Source organism: Nelusetta ayraudi, unplaced genomic scaffold (assembly GCF_046127955.1).
Source record: "Nelusetta ayraudi isolate G7.1 ecotype Tasmania unplaced genomic scaffold, CSIRO-AGI_Nayr_v1 ptg000070l, whole genome shotgun sequence".
Taxonomy (NCBI): Eukaryota; Metazoa; Chordata; class Actinopteri; order Tetraodontiformes; family Monacanthidae; genus Nelusetta; species Nelusetta ayraudi.
Window position 1 is genome coordinate 3,613,782 of NW_027466120.1, and position 16,981 is coordinate 3,630,762.

Consider the following 16,981-nt stretch of genomic DNA (forward strand, 5'->3'; position numbering starts at 1 on the left):
TGACGGAGATCCTGCGCAAGCTCTGTCACTCTGATTCCAGAGCAGCTTTACTTTCCCATCCATCCATCCATTTTCAATATGAACATCAGTGTTTACATAGGCAAGCTGAAAAATTGTTCTTTCAAATGTATCAAAATAAACATATTTATTAATTCATAATATATTATGATGGTTTGGCGAAAGTTCTGTGTCCGACTCCTGCTGAGTCCACAGATATTTTTCACTGGACTAGTGAGTTAGTTAGTTAGTTAGTTAGTTAGTCGGAGGAATGCTAATCCCAGTCTCTAATTGGTCAGAAGGATCCCTGCTACATAGGTACGAGACTTTTTTCTTTTTTAGCACTGCCCACTTCCTCGGTGTCCGAAATGCCCTCCTCACCCAGCGAGCCACCCTCCCCACCCCCACTCGCCGTCCACCTCCCCCACAGCTCCTCACCCCTGAGCACAGTGCGCCACACTGAGTTCAGCCCCTTCGACTGGAGACTCGGGTTTATCTGGAAAGCGGACAGGAAGCCAGTCGGGAGGCGCGCTCTGCGACGAGGAGGAGAGGAGAAGCTCCGGTGTGGACGCCCGGAGGGGGACTGTGAGAGGACCGGGAACCGGGGACTGGACCCTTATTTTTTATTTATTCTTCCCCCCCCCGTGTTTGAGTCCCGTTTGTGAGCGCAGTGCAGTCGGACGCCATGGCGGTGCTGTCTGCTGTGTGGGTGCTCCTACTGTGCCAACTGCTGGCCTCGTCGTCTGCGCAGGTAAGACTGATCCCCGGCCGGTTTACGCACCTGCGCCGCTTCCTGGATTTCTAATTAGCATTGTTTGCATCTAGAATTTAATGTGTACTTTTATTTTACTGTTACAACTAAATGTTGCCCCATGGTTTGAGCGTTATCATAATGCGCCCTGACGGTGATGGTTGTTTCCCTGCGTGATTCCCAAGATGATGACGGTTATTATGGCGATGCCCTGTAACTCCACGGTGAATATAAACCCGACTGTCACAGGCAGACGTGGAGTCTGGAGGTCTGCCGGGCTGTCCGTGTCTCCAGCGCAACTGCGCTCTTCGCACCACTTGTTGAAATTTGGGGTTATGTTTTCCCTGAACCTGTGGAATGTGCGGATTGGAGATCGGCGCACAATGCCACCTCTGTTCACTCAGGGTCCTTAAGTCGGTGGCAGGGGCTCATTCGAAACGTCCACTGTGGAAAACTGTGTGTTTTTGACTGTTTGTTTCAAATGACCTGCGACCTCCTGCTTTCTCCCCTTAAAATCGACTTTACCTCTTGTGCGTAAAAGGCGACTTGGCGCGCGGGAGCACATCCTGCAGGTGGTGCAGCTCATTTAAAGACCCACAAGCAGCAACATCTCTTTCTCATAAACAACCAAAGAGCTCCTGATGTGTGGCGCTGTTTGTGTCTCCATGTAGTGTGTTTAAAAAAAAAAAAATAGAAACATGAGATGCAGCATATTGCTGATGGATCTGACTTTGTGGCCTTGTTGTGTTGCAGAGGCCGGGCCCCAGAGGAGCTGCAGGGCCACAAGGACCGGCAGGGCCACTGGGGAGAGATGGCACCGATGTAAGTTGGACAGAATTCATCCGTTTCTTTCACAACTTAGCTGCATTTCAACTGTTTTAGTCGCTTCTGAGAAATACACTTTTTTTTTAAGACATGGAAACGAAGGCACGCATTTGGATGATATTAAAAGCATTATTGTTTTTTTTTTAGTTTTGCCCAAGCGGCACATCATACGATAACTAACAAGAAGGAACAGCCTTTGGCGTTGATAATGATAATGAGGTGGACATGCGGCTCAGAGGCAACACCACTTTTCCCTTTTCTCTGGTTGTGTAACTCTTCCTTGAAATGCATCACTGATATAGCTCGGTTCTTTATTTACTTAAATGTGGGTGAAATCTATAAGATGGGGGCTTTTATTAGGTCGACTCCCCCAGTAGCCCCTCCTCCAAGAATAACTAGAAGCAGAAATGGGCGGAGTCTTAAAGTCTTTCTCCTAAATGGAGTTCTGTGAGTGAGAAAACTGTGTGTGTGTGTGTGTGTGTGTGTGTGTGTGTGTGTGTGTGTGTGTGTGTGTGTGTGTGTGTGTGTGTTTCCTTTCAGGGTAACTTTTTTTCATAGGTTAAATACGGCTTAGTGTGACTCTCAGCAGTTAAATTGACAGACATAATAAATACAGACTCAATTATAAAATGTTGGTATATACTAAATGATATTAGTTAAGTAAGTTAATGACACAACAAATTTTTGTCTTCCTGAATATATTTGACAGCAAAGCTTTTCTTTTTCTTTTCTTTTTCCTTTTTTTCCCCTTTTTGTCGGTGTGTTGAATTTTTGTCTCACAGAGGGTCCATTCATACATTCCCCAACCTTGTGAGAGCATCTAGAATTTCACCTCACACCTCCCCCCTGTACCTTCTGAGCCCTCCTCCGAACCCAAACTGGAGCTTTAATCATGTGACCACTGAGCATCTCCACAGCTTTTCTCCTTTTTTTCTGCCTGCCTCCTCAGTCACTGCAGAAGCAAACAAACATTGTTTACCAATTACCAGAACAAACCAAAATATGCATTGCTTCAGTCTGCACAGTTTATGGGCCCCTCATCAGATTTTTATGCTAAATACATTCTGATAACTCAAAGTGACGGCGCATGTGTGTCAAACAAGTGTCGTTGCTGGAGTTCTTATTTTTCTATTTCTCTTTGAACAGGGCAAACCTGGGCCAGCTGGACTTCCGGGGAAAACAGTAAGTATTTATTTTAGCTGAGATTTCTTTTACTACCTTTAAAATATGTGACATTGGTTAAAACCATTTACAAAAAAAAAAAACATGTATGTTCACATGGATTTACATGTGAATACATCGTCAAATCCAGAAAGTGGAGTTGAGTAAAGTAGCAGTAGACCTAAAAACTGCTTTTCTTTAGCTTCATTGCATTCATTTCTTCCGTGCAGGGCCCCAAAGGGAAGTCAGGAATTCCAGGAGTGGCAGGGAAACCAGGCCTGCCAGGACTTCCAGGAGTAGATGTAAGTATCGAAGAAACGTATGCAGATACTTTATATCACCCAGATACCATATAACATAACATCTATATCCTTCACTTTCTTATTTCTCTCTCTCTCTTTTCCTCAGGGTTTGACGGGTCCTGATGGTGCTGCTGGGAAGGATGGACCCGCAGGGGAAGGAGTGAGTGTGTCTCTGTCTTTTCCTCATTCTAGGTTGTGGAGCTTTATGTTAAGATGCACCCTATGGAGTCGTGATGACCCTGATCCACAGTGCGCCCCTCCATTAACAGACCAGTCTCTTCCAACCAGCGGAAAGACGCATGAGCGCACGTGGATGCATGGGCGCTGCGCACCGATTGGCTGCTGCTGCATGAGCATCTCTATTAGGGGTCTAACGAGGGCCTGTCTGTGTGTTTTCTCTGTCAGCCTGGATTTCTCAAGCTGGCTCAGCCTCTTGGTGGGAGTATTTTTAATGAGGGCTCAGACTTGGATTTATTTCTGCAGCTTCCCTAATCCGGACTGGAATGCGCACCATTTCCCACCAGTCTGCTAAAGCAGAGGGGACGACGATTTGTTGTCGTCCTCGGAGAGATACAGGAGAAGTTCCAGCACATGATGCGACATAATGCCACATTTGCACTGTTGTACGCGATCAAACAGGAAGACGTTTACTTCCCGCACCAGACACAAAGCCCCTCTTCCCCTTGGCAGTCCGGCTAATGAGTGATAACCACCGTCCCCGGTGACCTCACTGCTGAGGCAACAAACACGATCAAACAGGTTGTGTTTTAGTTATTATATCAGACAAATCAGATACCATTGGTGTGTTCCAGTTTGCATACTTCTGTCTCAAGTACTTAATGTCTTGAGTGATGAAGAGCACAGAGTTTTGGTGGCATCAAGGCGTTAGCGTGAGAGCTAAACCTTTGCCGCGTTTTGTGTGATGAATGGTCAGCTCTGTCCTCAGTTGGAAATTTTACCATCGGAAAAGTGGCAGTAAAAGAAGAGGATGAAAACTAATCACTTCTGGTAAATGCAATAAGGCGAGTGTCATTCGGGAAAGCATTTGGGAGTTCAGTGCACCAAACAATACGAGCGTGCTGCACAGAAATCCTGAAGCCTTTTGCAAAGTTATTCACTTTGCTGTTCATTGTCAAGCACAGTAAATAAATCGATCACATTTGAATACACATCTATATCCTATGAGAAGCCGGGTTGGCTTACAAGGCCTTTCTCATCTACCAGATGTGGGACTCCCCTGCACATTGTCAGCTAGCTCACAGACAGAGGAATGCAGCGATCTAGTTAGCATGGCAGCGTTAAGACTGTTTCTGTCTTTGGCCCTCTGACTCAACGCAAATACAGCTGTGACGATGATAAACAAAGAGTTAAAAGATGGAGAAGGAGGTGGAGGAGGAGGAGAAGGAGGAGAACACGTCATAAGTGGTTGGTAACTAAAGAAGAAGGGCCAACGCATTGCATCACATTGTCATTTACGCTGAGAAAAAAAGGATAAGATTAACAAATGATTAATTTGATCACTCACAGGTCACGGTTGTTTTTCCTGAATTTACCTTATTAGTCTGGAGGATTTTTAAGTGTCCAACATCCTGCAGATCGACCACAGAGACTCGACTGCATTTCACTTGCAAACGCTGTTACTCACTGCTTTTAAAGGGGGCGGACTGAGTGCAAACGCTGTTGACATCGAGCCTGTTGCAACTCGACTGCCGTGAATGGAGTGTCACTAACCTGTTTATTTATTAAAATATTCAAAGAATACAGAATAAAATTATGCAACATCATAACTCATCATGGCTTTTCTTGTCTTGCTAAAACGCAGTCAGATGCATGCAGAACACATTTGTGTATTCATGCAAAACCTTTTAATAATCCATCTTCTTTTTTTGTTTGACAATTCAAAACTAAACATTGTTTTCCTCTCCAGGGTGACGCAGGACCTCCTGGGCCACCTGGACCTCCTGTGAGTACTTTGCATTATCACACAGGAATATTGGTTCAATGGCGACATGCTTATCAATTAGAAATTCCTTTCCAGACTTCTCAGAATCCTCAAGATTCAGGCCCAGTAAACCTGCTGCTTTAAGTCATTGCCCAGCTCTTATCAGACACCAATGTACCTCTGTGTCTCAGGTGTTATTATTATTGTGAGATTATAGTTTGCTCTGCTCTGACTGCACTGCGGAAGTGCCTCTCAGTGGTGATAATCTGGGCCAAACTTTTGAAAAAGAGTATTTTAACGTGCTTTTCTGTGTCTTCCGTAGGGCAGAGGGAGACCAGGAGCTGCAGTGAGTACATCGCACTTGTCATTATTTCGTGCAAGCTGACAATGACTTTTCCGGTGATCAGGTGTATCATCCAAACGCCCCTCTCATGATTTGCACACAGCGAGTACTTTCTTTTCTTTTTTCATCCAGGGGCTGCCCGGAACCAACGGACTGCCTGGTGGTGTAGGGCCTCAGGGTCCAGCAGTGAGTAACTGTCATGCTACTCTTAGGTTCCAGGATAATCAACATGTATTATTAAGCCCAGCGCTTTTGGCCAAAGCCGTGTGATGATGTTAGGACTAGGGTTAGACACATTAATTCACAAACAGTGAACAAAAAACCCAAAACGATGTCACTTGGATTGTGTAACTGAAGGTGCACTTCAAGAAAACATCTCTGTCTTACACAATAAAAAATATATATACAACAAAAAATCATCAAACATCCCGAGGACAGACTTGGCTTAATGAAGAAACAGCCCCCAATTCACCGACTCATTATGATTTATTTTCCTGAGATCTTCTCTCACGTTCATACAGTCATGAAAAGGTTTGTTTAAGAGTTTTACTCTCTGCTTCTCAGGGCGCTGAGGGTGCTGCAGGAATTCCCGGCCCTTCAGGCCCCGACGGACCACCAGTAAGTGCAGAGAGAATCAGAATCAATGGCAGGTGTTGCCGATACACTGGAGTCGAACACTTATTGTGCTGCGGGCCTATTGAACGCTGGCTGTGGGGGGACGGACGCTCTAAGCCACCTCTAGTTGACTAACTGACTTGCTATTTCACCCTGTCAGGGCCTCCCTGGTACTCTCCACGATTTGTCTGGTGACCTTCTGGTAAGTCTCAGTCACAGAGCTCAGGGAGCAGCATGTGGACAGCGCACAGCGAGTGCTCACTGCTTTGTCTCTGTCCTCTGCAGTGCCCGGCCATCTGCCCCCCTGGCCCACCTGGAGCTCCTGGTATGCCAGGATTCAAGGTAAGTACAGTCCCAGTGGGGTGATTTCCTCTTTTTGGCTTTGAGATATGCGCTGTTCATTCTGTCTGGAGGAACATACACAAATCGTGGTAACGTTGGTCTTTGCAACGTTCTGCACAGGGCCACACAGGCCACAAGGGAGACAAGGGAGAGCTGGGAAAGGCTGGAGAACAGGTGGGTTTAGGATTAATAATTAGCCGAATATTGTCCCTGTTCAGCAGTTCTGCTTATTTTTGCATAATTTGTTGTTTTTAGGGTGACTCTGGCCCACCTGGGCCACCTGGTATTCCTGGAACTGTGGGTCTGCAGGTGAGTTAAAATAAATGAATAAATAAAAAAAAAATAGAGAGCTTTTATTATACATTTGGTTCACAGAATCTGTTTTGTGGGATTCTTTGAAATCCTAAATTATCTTGAAAGCTTTAACGATCGTCCAATGCTTTGTTTTCAGGGCCCACGTGGTCTCAGGGGTTTGCAGGGCCCGATGGGAGCCGTAGGAGACCGAGTAAGTGACTTCTGGAATGCAGAGTCCCCTTCTCCCCGCTGCAGCTTCTTTCATGCTCAAGGCGCAAACGTTTCATTCACGCGCTCCCCGTGCGTCTTTCTCACTTTGTCCCCAGGGTTTGCCGGGCTTCAGAGGCAAACCAGGCGTCGTCGGCATCATCGGCAAGACAGTGAGTCTCTTCTTGTTTGTCATGCGCGTCAAAAAAGCAACAAAAAATAAACACAGCATCTGGTGGCGGACTGCATCCAGGAGAGATGGCTGGTCCCATCAATGAATAGCTGTGTGTGTTTCATCTGATGTCTCCAGGGTGATGTTGGAGAAAAAGGTCCACAGGGATTCAGAGGACCAAAAGGAGAAATTGTACGTAGATAACTCCATAAATATCTATCTTATACATAGATGTATAGTAGGACATATGTACAGAAAGATGGATACATGAATGACTCTTAATGTGTCTTTGAACAGGGTAAAATTGGCCCCAAAGGAGCTCTAGGGGGACATGGACCCAAAGGAGAACCTGTAAGTTTGTGAGAGGAATCAACATTTCTGATACAAACAGCACCTGGCAGAAGCACCAAGATCATACATGATGTTTCTCAACAGGGTATTCCTGGCAGGGACGGCAAAGATGGTACTCCTGGACTGGATGGTGAGAAGGTAAGCCGTGCCTTTTCTCGCTGTGCATTGTGGGCTTCATTTATCGTATCGGGAGAGCAGACAGTGGCCTCAGTAGAGCTGGTGTCACGCCTTTGTGTGTGTCCACAGGGTGATGCTGGACGCCATGGCGTTGTCGGAGAAAAGGGGCCCAACGGACTTCCTGTGAGTGTTTTACACCAGGGTCCCACATTTCTGGTGAAAAAGTTCAATATGAATTCTTGTAAAGCCTCACTGCTTTTTGCACATTATGGGGATTTCTGTTGTAGGGCCTTCAAGGAAAGGCTGGCACAAAGGGGTCCAAAGGAGGATTCGTGAGTTTTTGTTTTGTTTCATTTTGACCCTTAAACTAAAGTTATTACACTGCAGGTCATCTTTAAAATTCCTCTCTGGTCTCTTGCACCAGGGTGATTCAGGAAAGCCTGGAGAGCCAGGACCCTCTGGAGAGCCAGGTATTCCTGTATGTATCTGATTGGCATTTCCTGGGAGGGCAGTGCCGCAGGGTTGCAGCCTCTCTTTCATACAGAAACATGAACAATGTGGAATCTCAACACAAAATACGTCTGACCTCTCGGCACCGTGTCCCTGTTCCTCCACAGGGTGAGATTGGCGTCCCAGGAGAGAGGGGGATACCGGGGCCCAGAGGAGTCGCAGTAAGTCAATGCTTGCACTGTAAACAAAGCCACAGCATACACATATGTTGCTGAAGTTCCACTCCGTGAGCAAATCAGCCAAATCCCGAAACGACCACACTGTACGTCTCGGTACAAGTAACAGTTTCCATCATATCAAAACTTGCTACAGTAACATTTTCATTCCAATTCAATTAAAACCCACATGAATACATGGCACAGGAATATAAAGATGAAAGTGGGATGGACTCACCTCGAAAGACGACAGGTCATTTATGCCATGGGTTTCCTCGCAATGCCAAGAACTCCAGGCCCTCAAAGTAATGAAAGCATTTTTTGAAGAAGTGGATTTTCCTTGACGAAGGTCACAGTTGAGAGCATAGATTTATGAATGGACGAAGCCTCTTCTTCGCATTCCTGTGGCAGAAAGACGAGGCTTAAAAAAGAGCACAGGAACGGACACACTGCACTGCACAATGAATGGACTCTCAAGCAGGCATCGTTATAGTTTGTTGGATGTTCATGAGAGAGACGCTTCATTAACTTTCCGGTGTGGTGCTCTCAGCGAGATGACATGACGGCATCTGTTTTCAACAGGGAGGCATCGGACCAGTGGGGAACCCTGGGCCTCAGGGAGGGAAAGGCTATCAGGTAAGAGTGGCATCAAAAAGCCTGTTTTTAAAAATTAGCGGCTTGCTCATATGTTCTGTGTGTGTGTGTGTGTGACGCACTGCAGGGGGTGAAAGGCGCCTTGGGGGATCCAGGTCTCCCAGGTCCAACAGGGATCCGTGGGGAGTATGGAGAAAGGGTAAGATTGACTCTATGTGTCTATGTGTGTGTGTGATGTCAAAGCAGTGTCAGAGCAGCTTTATGTTTTTCCTACGATACGATAACAAAATGAGTTCTACTAAAATGGATTGTTCCAAAGTAAAAGCGTAATATCTGGATAACCACAAATAATATCACCACATTTTCCATCTAATCGGTGACATAGTTGCCATTAGAAACAGGACTACAGAAATTGGATTTTTCAAGCTCTGTTCTGACGTTTACAGCTGCATGGCAGTGAAAATCTCAGGGTAAAAGGTCCGAAACTTCATGCTGCAACACAGTATTTTCCAAGGTGGCCAGTGAATTTCTACGTAAAAACAAAGAGGGTGAGATGACTGTGCGATGATAAGTTGTCCGTCCTCGGCTGCAGCCAGGAGACATGTCAGAAGTGTAAAAGGCCTCCTGTTCCGACGGAACAAAGCCAGTCTTTATGCTGCAGGTTTCACCTAAAACCAGCCCTCCCTTGCCCAGCCCCCCCGCCCTGTTGCCGCAGCCCACCGTGCACAAAATGTCTCTACATGGGTCTTAATGCTTTTCCCTCTTTCTCTCCCTTTTTCACCCTGTAGGGTCCAGTTGGAGCTTCTGGAGCTAAAGGCGACATGGTAAATATTCCCAAGTCGAGGCGGTCGAGCTGAAAAATGGCCTCCACTGTAAAAAAGTTTGCATCTATTTTCTCGTCTCTCAATTTGCAACTGTTTGCTAACAAAAAAAGGAAGGTTTTACCCCAAAATGTGCGATTTCCACGCAGGTGTTTTTTGCTGTCAGTGAAAGACAGAAGCCCTGTAAGATGTTGTTCTACTTAATTGTTCCAGTAACTGGGATGTCATGGTGTTTCTGCAGGGTGTTGCAGGAAGCGATGGTTTACCGGGAGAGAACGGAGAACCTGTGAGTAGAACGTCCATGTTAACATCTCATTCCTGGTAGTCAAAGACTGCTGTCTAACTCGTACACTTGGTTTGAAAGAATTTCTTGTGTTCATCATTTGGATTTCTTACACTTTGCTCGTCCTGTTTGTCTTCTATAAGTTGTATCTGTTTATGTGAATGATTATGCACGATTTAAGTAAAGTTGATTTCAAAATGGGAATTGTAACTTTAAGCAAAGAAATCCTATTTCTGTTCCGTAACCGACTATATCATTATTTTCAGGGACCCTTTGGCCCAGTGGGACAAAAAGGAGAGGTGAGCTGGTCTTCGATGCCATCCGCAGTTCGAAACTGGTTTGCGCCGTCTTATTACTAATCTGCTCTTCCCAAACACGCGCTCTAGATACAGAACACGTCCACTTGGCAACAAAGAACAGTTGGGTCAGATGTTGTGTGGGTGTGATCAGCAGCACAAGTTTGTTGTTTTTTTCTTCCGGACTCCCTCACTGCAAGCTCTGAGCTGTTGCCTGCCTGTCAGACTCGCTATGTAAGATTCAGCTTCACATTCCAGGTTTAATAGGATTAATTAGAGGAAGATACTGTGCCCTCGCATTATTGGTCCGTTTACCACAAGGGAGAGATAAACCACATTAGGCCGTCGTGCCATTTTTGTAATTAGAGGCCAATTACTGGCAAAGCTTACTTTTGCAGTCTCATTTAGTGTTTGTTGGTGGAGTCGTTATCACATGGGAGGGTGACGCATGACTCAGCCCGCACGTCTTTGCTTTCTTTGACTTTGCATGATGAGTTTTTTTTTGTTTTGATTTCAGGAAGGGAAGCGAGGTGAACTGGGACCCAAAGGTGTGACGGGACCACAAGGGGAGCTCGGAGCCAGAGGCCCCTCTGGAAAACCAGGGACAATGGGCTTCCAGGGGGAGCAGGGAATACCTGGAATTCCTGGAAAGACGGGTGTACCTGTGCGTGAATATGTATCTTTAAAAAAAATAAAACAACTGACATACTGTATTATGCAAAATATAGACATAGGCTTAGACTCTGAAAATACTCTTGTAGGGTAAACTGGCAAGTGAGCAGCACATCAGAGAGCTGTGCGGCCCAATGATTGATGGTGAGGAGATCCAAAACTTCCTGTGGAATTGCAGAGTGTCAAACAAAAGTGTCATCAAGGAATTAACCTTCTTGTCTTAACTGTACTGCACAGATCAGATCAGACAGCTGGCAGCTAACCTGAGAAGACCTCTGGCCCCTGGGATGGTGGGTCGCCCCGGCCCTGCTGGGCCTCCAGGAAGGTCAGGAGTTGCAGGTTCTATTGGCCATCCAGGTGCTCGTGGACCACCAGGGTACAGAGGCCTACCTGGAGAACTTGGAGACCCTGGTCCCAGAGGTATTCAGCATCTTATGGGAGGCATAAAGTTTTTGGCTGTCATGATATGTATAGCACAGCCTGGTTTTGCAGGAAAAATATTAAACTTGAACATGGGCAGGTAAGAAACTAACACCTAACAAGTTAAAAAAAAAAATATATATATATATATATATATATATTATTTATCAAGATTTTTCACTGTTATACAGTGTTATATTTGTCTATTAAATTGAGAATTGGAGGTTGGTTAAGACATGTTGCATGTCTCTAATAAAGAAAAATAGAAACCAACAGCACTAACTCAGATTGCACCATTAATTTTTTTGAATTGCCAACAGGTGATTTTGGAGAACAAGGTGATAAGGGATCTCTTGGGAAGGCCATTGATGGGCCAACTGGAGACCAAGGACACCAAGGTATGATGGTTTACAAAGAGACTGCACTCACAACTTGAGCTAAGTTGGCGCAAGTAAAGGTTAATACAATTAGTATTCACCACACAGCTTTTAGCTTGCTGCTTCCCCAGCATTCTGGTCTACAGGCAGAACAGTGGATGATTTAATTAGTTAGACCAGCATGAAGTCAAAGTGAGGCTGTGGGGATTCTAGAATTTATACTTCTAAGTCTATCATCAAGAATAATCACTGTAGGTCCTTTGATAACAAATTTGTATTGACGAAAAGGACCTCCGCAACCCTGAGTGCAGGAGGAAGCGGGTATAGAAATTGGATGGATGGACGGATGGATGGATGGACTACTTTTGTGAGCGGGGTTCTCTCTCCACAGGTCTGACAGGAGTACCTGGAACTGTCAAGGATGGCCGTGATGGATCCCCGGGGGATCCGGGTGAGCCTGGTGAGGCAGGCAGGGTAGGTAGGACTGGACACCAAGGACCTCCCGGAATCTGTGACACATCAGCCTGCCAGGGAGCAGCAGCAGCAGGAAAGTCTTCCAACCCCAAAAACCATTAAACGGGACTTCCTGAAACCTGCCGCCGTCCATCCCAAAAGGGACGGTCAAAGAGTGAGTGAAGGAGGCAGTGGAGGAAGGGCGATAGGCAAAACGTCCCCTTTATTTAAATACATATGTCACAAGATGGGAGCAGTCAACATCGACGGGTGTGATGTTTTGGGAGGAACATCCAGGAATTAAAATGAGAATCATCGCAAACAAGAGATGAAAAATGCCAAGGTGAAATCGACAGAAAAGATGGAACGAGAACAAGAGAACGTCGTCGTTGCTTCCAAATACAACAGTATCACATAAAAAAAGACTTGACTAACCATGTTGGAAAATGAATGATGAGTCCTTTGTAAAAACTCTGTACATGCTGTATCCAAGCCCTTGTTAGCGTTGTTAACATCCTGCTGACTGATGACATTCTAAAAACAACAGGTGGATGTGTATGTATCAGAGCCCATTCATGTAAGTCATAGATGTTACCTCAACATTTGAGCTCCAGTGTAAAATATGGAAACAGGCATCAGAGGCAAAAAGCCCTTGTGCTTGGAGCTGTGTAAGTTTTGTAAAAGGAATAAAAACACAAACAGGTGCCCAGAAATTGTGTACATTAATGCAACAAAATTAAAATATAAGATAGTCTTTTTTAACAGCTTGTTTTGTATTTTTTTTTTTAAATCTCTTTTGAAGTGAATTCTTGACATTTGAGACTCTCAGAGAACTAGTGAGTTAATGAAAAAAATCAATTTAAGAACTCTTTTCTTTCCTTTTTTCTCTGCAAAGAACAAACATCCACTATGTATTACCGGTGCTGTAACTATTAAATATACATGAACTAAAATACTATTTATTATTTGTGGGTGACTGTTGTATGTAAAGAAAGATGCTGCAGCTACATGTTGTAAGAAAGAACAAATAAAGCCACTTTTCAGTAAAAATAAAAAAACATACTCTTCTCTATCAAATGAGCAAGTTTGTACTTTAAGGAGAAATATAGTTTATGCTAAAATGTCAAACAATCATAAATTTGCAGTCATTTACTCAAGTAAAAGGAATAAATATAAACTAACTAAAATAACTCAATGACTCAACCAAAGACGTATTGCATGAACAACAAGAACAACAAAAATGAAATTCAACAACTAACTTTCAAAAGATGTCTCCAAGGAGGAACAGCACCACCTGTGTGGGTGATTCTATCCAGTCAATGGGACAAAGTGACAATAAGCTGTCTAAAAAAAAAAAATAGTCATGCATGCAAAGCCTTGGCCTGATGTTGTCAGGTCTATATGAAGATGCATCTCAACAAAACTTTTCAACAGGACATGGTCTGATAATGGAGACTTTCACAATCTGAATTATTTCTAGAGGAAGGGCTCCATCTATAGCCAGACCTGGTTATTGCTCTGCTGTCAGGGAGAGATTTGGCTGCTCTGAATTCTGGGCAAATGAAGAGCTCAGTGAAAGGACAAGCCCTGTGTTGTCAGTCGCCGTCTTCTCAAACTCCTGTTAAAAAGGCATAGAATGATTGCTTTTAAATACATACACATTTAAAAAAACCAAAAAAAACAAAGTCAATGCTCAATCGCCTATATTAAACACACAAAAACACAAATAAAAAACATGCATTAAACCAGTTTCAGCAGTTTAATACTCCACTTTGGAATAAACAAACTAGCTAAGCTAAACTAACCTCCTTGAAGGTGTCTCCGTATGTTTCGTTCATGTATCTGAGGAAGGCAGTGGTCCACATCAGAGTGGTGACCTTGTCCGAGCCTGGCTGACAAAACGGCACCAGCAGGTTAAGCTCATCACAGCAGCAACGAATCTTCTTCCTGCATGCAAGCAACGGGTTTCAGTTTGTTAGTCAAGCACTCGTGACATCATGACTACAGTATAGTATAGTCGCAAAAAAGAAATGGTGTAAAATAAATAAATACATATATTTTAAAGTATCTTTAGGTCTGTAGCAATGTCTGGCAAGATGACAACCCACCTGCGCTCTCTTTCCTTCAGGTTGTGTTTCTCCCTACGCTGCTTGTTTGACACACGAGGACTCATCTTTGTAGTCACACTGGATGTAAAGTTGTGTGTGTCGCAATGTTCCCCATAGGCAGCAGCAGGTATTGGCACTATGTCTATAATGAAAAAAAAAGCTCTAGATAAGGACAGATAACACCAACTGATAGTGTTAACAGTAATGTTTTGTTGTTGTTGCTTACTTTCTTTGTGTGCCAAATGTTGCTCCTCTGTTAAATTGCTTGTACTCTTATGAAATTGCACCACGGCACCTGCGTAAGGTTGTGACTTACATGAAAATCTCTGATGTGCAGACCCTGCCACTTGAGGAGCATGACTGATAACCTACAAACAAGAGAGAAAAAAATTGACTCAGTAATGCTTTTCTCATGGAGGCTATGCAGTGTTGATTGGAATTTTTCTTCTTTTTTTTCTTTCCCATACATTGTCCGACAGGTTGGTGACAGGGTTGAATATGACCCCTTCTGCACCATTTGATCTCCCAGTCCCCATGAACTTCTGCACATGCGGATGCAACACTCCGTCAAAAGCCTCTGAGGTCTGTTCAAGTACAGTCCAACAACTGAAACACAATAAGTTTTTTTGTAAATTCCACCAAAAAAATTATTTCATTTTCCATTCATAGAATAAGACTTTTTTAGTCATGTAACCTACCTGCTGAGACGTGAAGACGGAACATCTTGCTGCCTCCTGGTTTCAGGAGACATGGTGCGAAACCTTTTGTCAAGGCAAACTTTTGCAGCTGACCTAAATCCTACATGTGAGTATGTGCGTCTCTTAGCAGGTGGCACAGTTGGACTATCTTCACATATAATCTTTGCCAGCACAAGCCCCGGGACTTCTCCATAACAAGCTGGTGTCTGTTCACCTGGCATCAGAGACTGATCATCTGTTGATGCTGACAGGTCAACAGCTTGAGTGGACATGAGTGTAGAAATTGTTATGGATCCTGATGCGTCTCTTAACATCACCGCAGCAGGTCGGTGGCTGGCGTTTGGCCCATGACAATACTCAGCGTGAGTCTCTGTGTCGACCTGGATGAGGCGCTTAAGGTGGGAAATCTCAGCATCTGACATCTCTAGAGTAACCTCTGTTTTAGACATCTGTCCCTGTTTGTGTGTCAAACATCCACTCAGGCTCAAAATCCTCGCAGCAGAGTCACTGCTATGTTTCCTGAAAGGCAATTGGATAGCTGGAGAAATTGAGGTGATTCTTGATATTAATGAGCAGATAACAGAATAAAACGTTAGTTGTTTTATAGAAATGAAAGTGCATAAATTCCAACCTGTAATATACACGTGGTGTCGGCTGGACTGCAACTGGGACTATAATATTGTCTTGTCTATTTCGGTATAAAAAGAAATCCGAGCAAACGTTTACAAGTTACCCAACATGCGAATACTCACCCAAAAGTTCAAACTGGCTAAATGTCGTTACTAGATTATTATTATTATTATTATTATTATTATTAGTATTATTATTATTATTATTATTATTATTATTATTATTATTATTATTATTATTATTATTATTATATTATGTATTTATTTTTCAAAGGAAAGAAAGAAAGAAACACGTTGGAATAGTAAACGTGAAAAGATACTAGTGCAACGCGGAAATGTTGTCCACATTATACGGTCACCCTAATTACCGAGTAGCTTTACCTACACTTCGACTTAAAAACATACAAAATAAAATTAACATTTCACTTATCTATCAGTATTAGCCAGTGGATTGTTGTTGTTGTTGTTGTTTTGTATATATATCAGTAGTATTATTACGATGATTTGTTTTTTGACGTCGCCTATTCACTCATACGAGGTTTTGAACTAGCTAGCTTAAATAAGTTTTCTCCGGAACCTCCAAACTACAATGATGCAAGCGATTTATTTTTCAAAAGAAGGCTAGCTGTGTATGACACCAGAGACACCTACATTATAAAATATATGTATGTGTTTTTAAATAGATGGTACTTCAAATGCTAGTGAAGCAGAAATAAAATAACTTCGTTCCACATCAAACCTACCTTCCTCCACTTCCGTAGGCAGGCAGACAACGAAGCTTTACACATCACAGAGCACTGGTCATGGGTAACGATAACGTATTTCTTAAAACTGATCATATGAAATGACTACTTTTGCGTAGCGGTTCATATTCGAATGTGTGTCGTATTCATGCACACAAGCTGCAAGTAAACTTTGATTGATGAACAACATTTGTGTGTGTATATATATATATATATATATATATATATATATATATATATATATATATATATACATATATATATATATATATATATACATATATATATATATATATATATATATATATATATACATATATATATATATATACATATATATATACATATATATATACATATATATATATATATATATATATATATATATATATATATATATATATATATATATATATATATATATATATACACATACATACATGTATATATACATTGGGGTTTTTTTGTTTTTTTTGAAGTGCTATCTCTATCACTACATGTTGTAAACGTATAACACAATTTTAATGTATATTTCTTCATGTACTTTAGCAAAAGAAAAATATTTTAACACAAAAATGGCAATAGATTTTGGACAGATGAATGGCAGTTTATCACAGAGCTACAAAGTGAGACCACAGACATTTACAAAAGAAAGTGTTTTATTGACCTCTTGCATTTAAAGGACAACAAAACATGTTTAATCAGTAATACATAAAAATCCAAGAGTAATGCAGTGAATGTCTATAACTAAACAAAAGTTTTGACAGTTTTTTCTGTACAAATAATTTTTGACAAGAAATGTA

At 42.8% G+C, this 16,981-nt stretch overlaps 2 protein-coding genes across 4 annotated transcripts; one reads left to right on the forward strand and one right to left on the reverse strand.

Annotated features, from left to right (window-relative positions):
* The first annotated feature begins 445 nt into the window (after positions 1-445).
* col9a3 (collagen, type IX, alpha 3) lies at positions 446-12,713 on the forward strand. The gene is made up of 32 exons (XM_076042071.1): positions 446-748; positions 1,502-1,570; positions 2,720-2,755; positions 2,965-3,036; positions 3,143-3,196; positions 4,964-4,999; positions 5,301-5,324; positions 5,454-5,507; positions 5,886-5,939; positions 6,097-6,138; positions 6,222-6,278; positions 6,399-6,452; positions 6,534-6,587; positions 6,730-6,783; positions 6,899-6,952; positions 7,090-7,143; positions 7,249-7,302; positions 7,387-7,440; positions 7,549-7,602; positions 7,707-7,751; positions 7,844-7,897; positions 8,037-8,090; positions 8,667-8,720; positions 8,806-8,877; positions 9,467-9,502; positions 9,741-9,785; positions 10,049-10,081; positions 10,596-10,742; positions 10,840-10,894; positions 10,988-11,170; positions 11,491-11,568; positions 11,939-12,713. The coding sequence occupies exons 1-32, from the start codon at positions 683-685 to the stop codon at positions 12,121-12,123; spliced, it is 2,037 nt and encodes a 678-aa protein (XP_075898186.1). The 5' UTR covers positions 446-682; the 3' UTR covers positions 12,124-12,713.
* LOC142898833 (uncharacterized) lies at positions 12,205-16,315 on the reverse strand. Of its 3 annotated transcripts, none has more exons than XM_076042073.1 (7): positions 16,179-16,315; positions 14,807-15,325; positions 14,576-14,714; positions 14,335-14,476; positions 14,109-14,250; positions 13,806-13,947; positions 12,205-13,618 (listed from the first exon to the last, which is right to left on the reverse strand). In XM_076042073.1, exons 2-7 carry the CDS (start codon positions 15,253-15,255, stop codon positions 13,511-13,513), a joined length of 1,122 nt encoding a protein of 373 aa, XP_075898188.1. In that variant the 5' UTR covers positions 15,256-15,325; positions 16,179-16,315; the 3' UTR covers positions 12,205-13,510. The 3 variants fall into 3 exon arrangements, with proteins under 3 accessions (XP_075898188.1, XP_075898189.1, XP_075898187.1); XM_076042074.1 differs by lacking the exon at positions 16,179-16,315 and having other exon boundaries at positions 14,807-14,906; positions 15,021-15,577; XM_076042072.1 differs by lacking the exon at positions 16,179-16,315 and having other exon boundaries at positions 14,807-15,576.
* Between the last annotated feature and the right edge of the window lie 666 nt (positions 16,316-16,981).

What these genes read in the sequence shown, in the direction of transcription:
- col9a3 (XM_076042071.1), top strand. Translation starts at nt 683, where the DNA reads ATGGCGGTGCTGTCTGCTGTGTGGGTGCTCCTACTGTGCCAACTGCTG. An exon ending in AGGGGCCCAACGGACTTCCT is followed by an intron (nt 7,603 to 7,706) that starts GTGAGTGTTTTA and finishes TTTCTGTTGTAG; the next exon opens with GGCCTTCAAGGAAAGGCTGG. An exon ending in CTGGAAAGACGGGTGTACCT is followed by an intron (nt 10,743 to 10,839) that starts GTGCGTGAATAT and finishes ATACTCTTGTAG; the next exon opens with GGTAAACTGGCAAGTGAGCA.
- LOC142898833 (XM_076042073.1), bottom strand. Translation starts at nt 15,255, where the DNA reads ATGTCTAAAACAGAGGTTACTCTAGAGATGTCAGATGCTGAGATTTCC. An exon ending in TCACCAACCTGTCGGACAAT is followed by an intron (nt 14,477 to 14,575) that starts GTATGGGAAAGA and finishes TCTTGTTTGTAG; the next exon opens with GTTATCAGTCATGCTCCTCA. An exon ending in CTGAAGGAAAGAGAGCGCAG is followed by an intron (nt 13,948 to 14,108) that starts GTGGGTTGTCAT and finishes GCTTGCATGCAG; the next exon opens with GAAGAAGATTCGTTGCTGCT.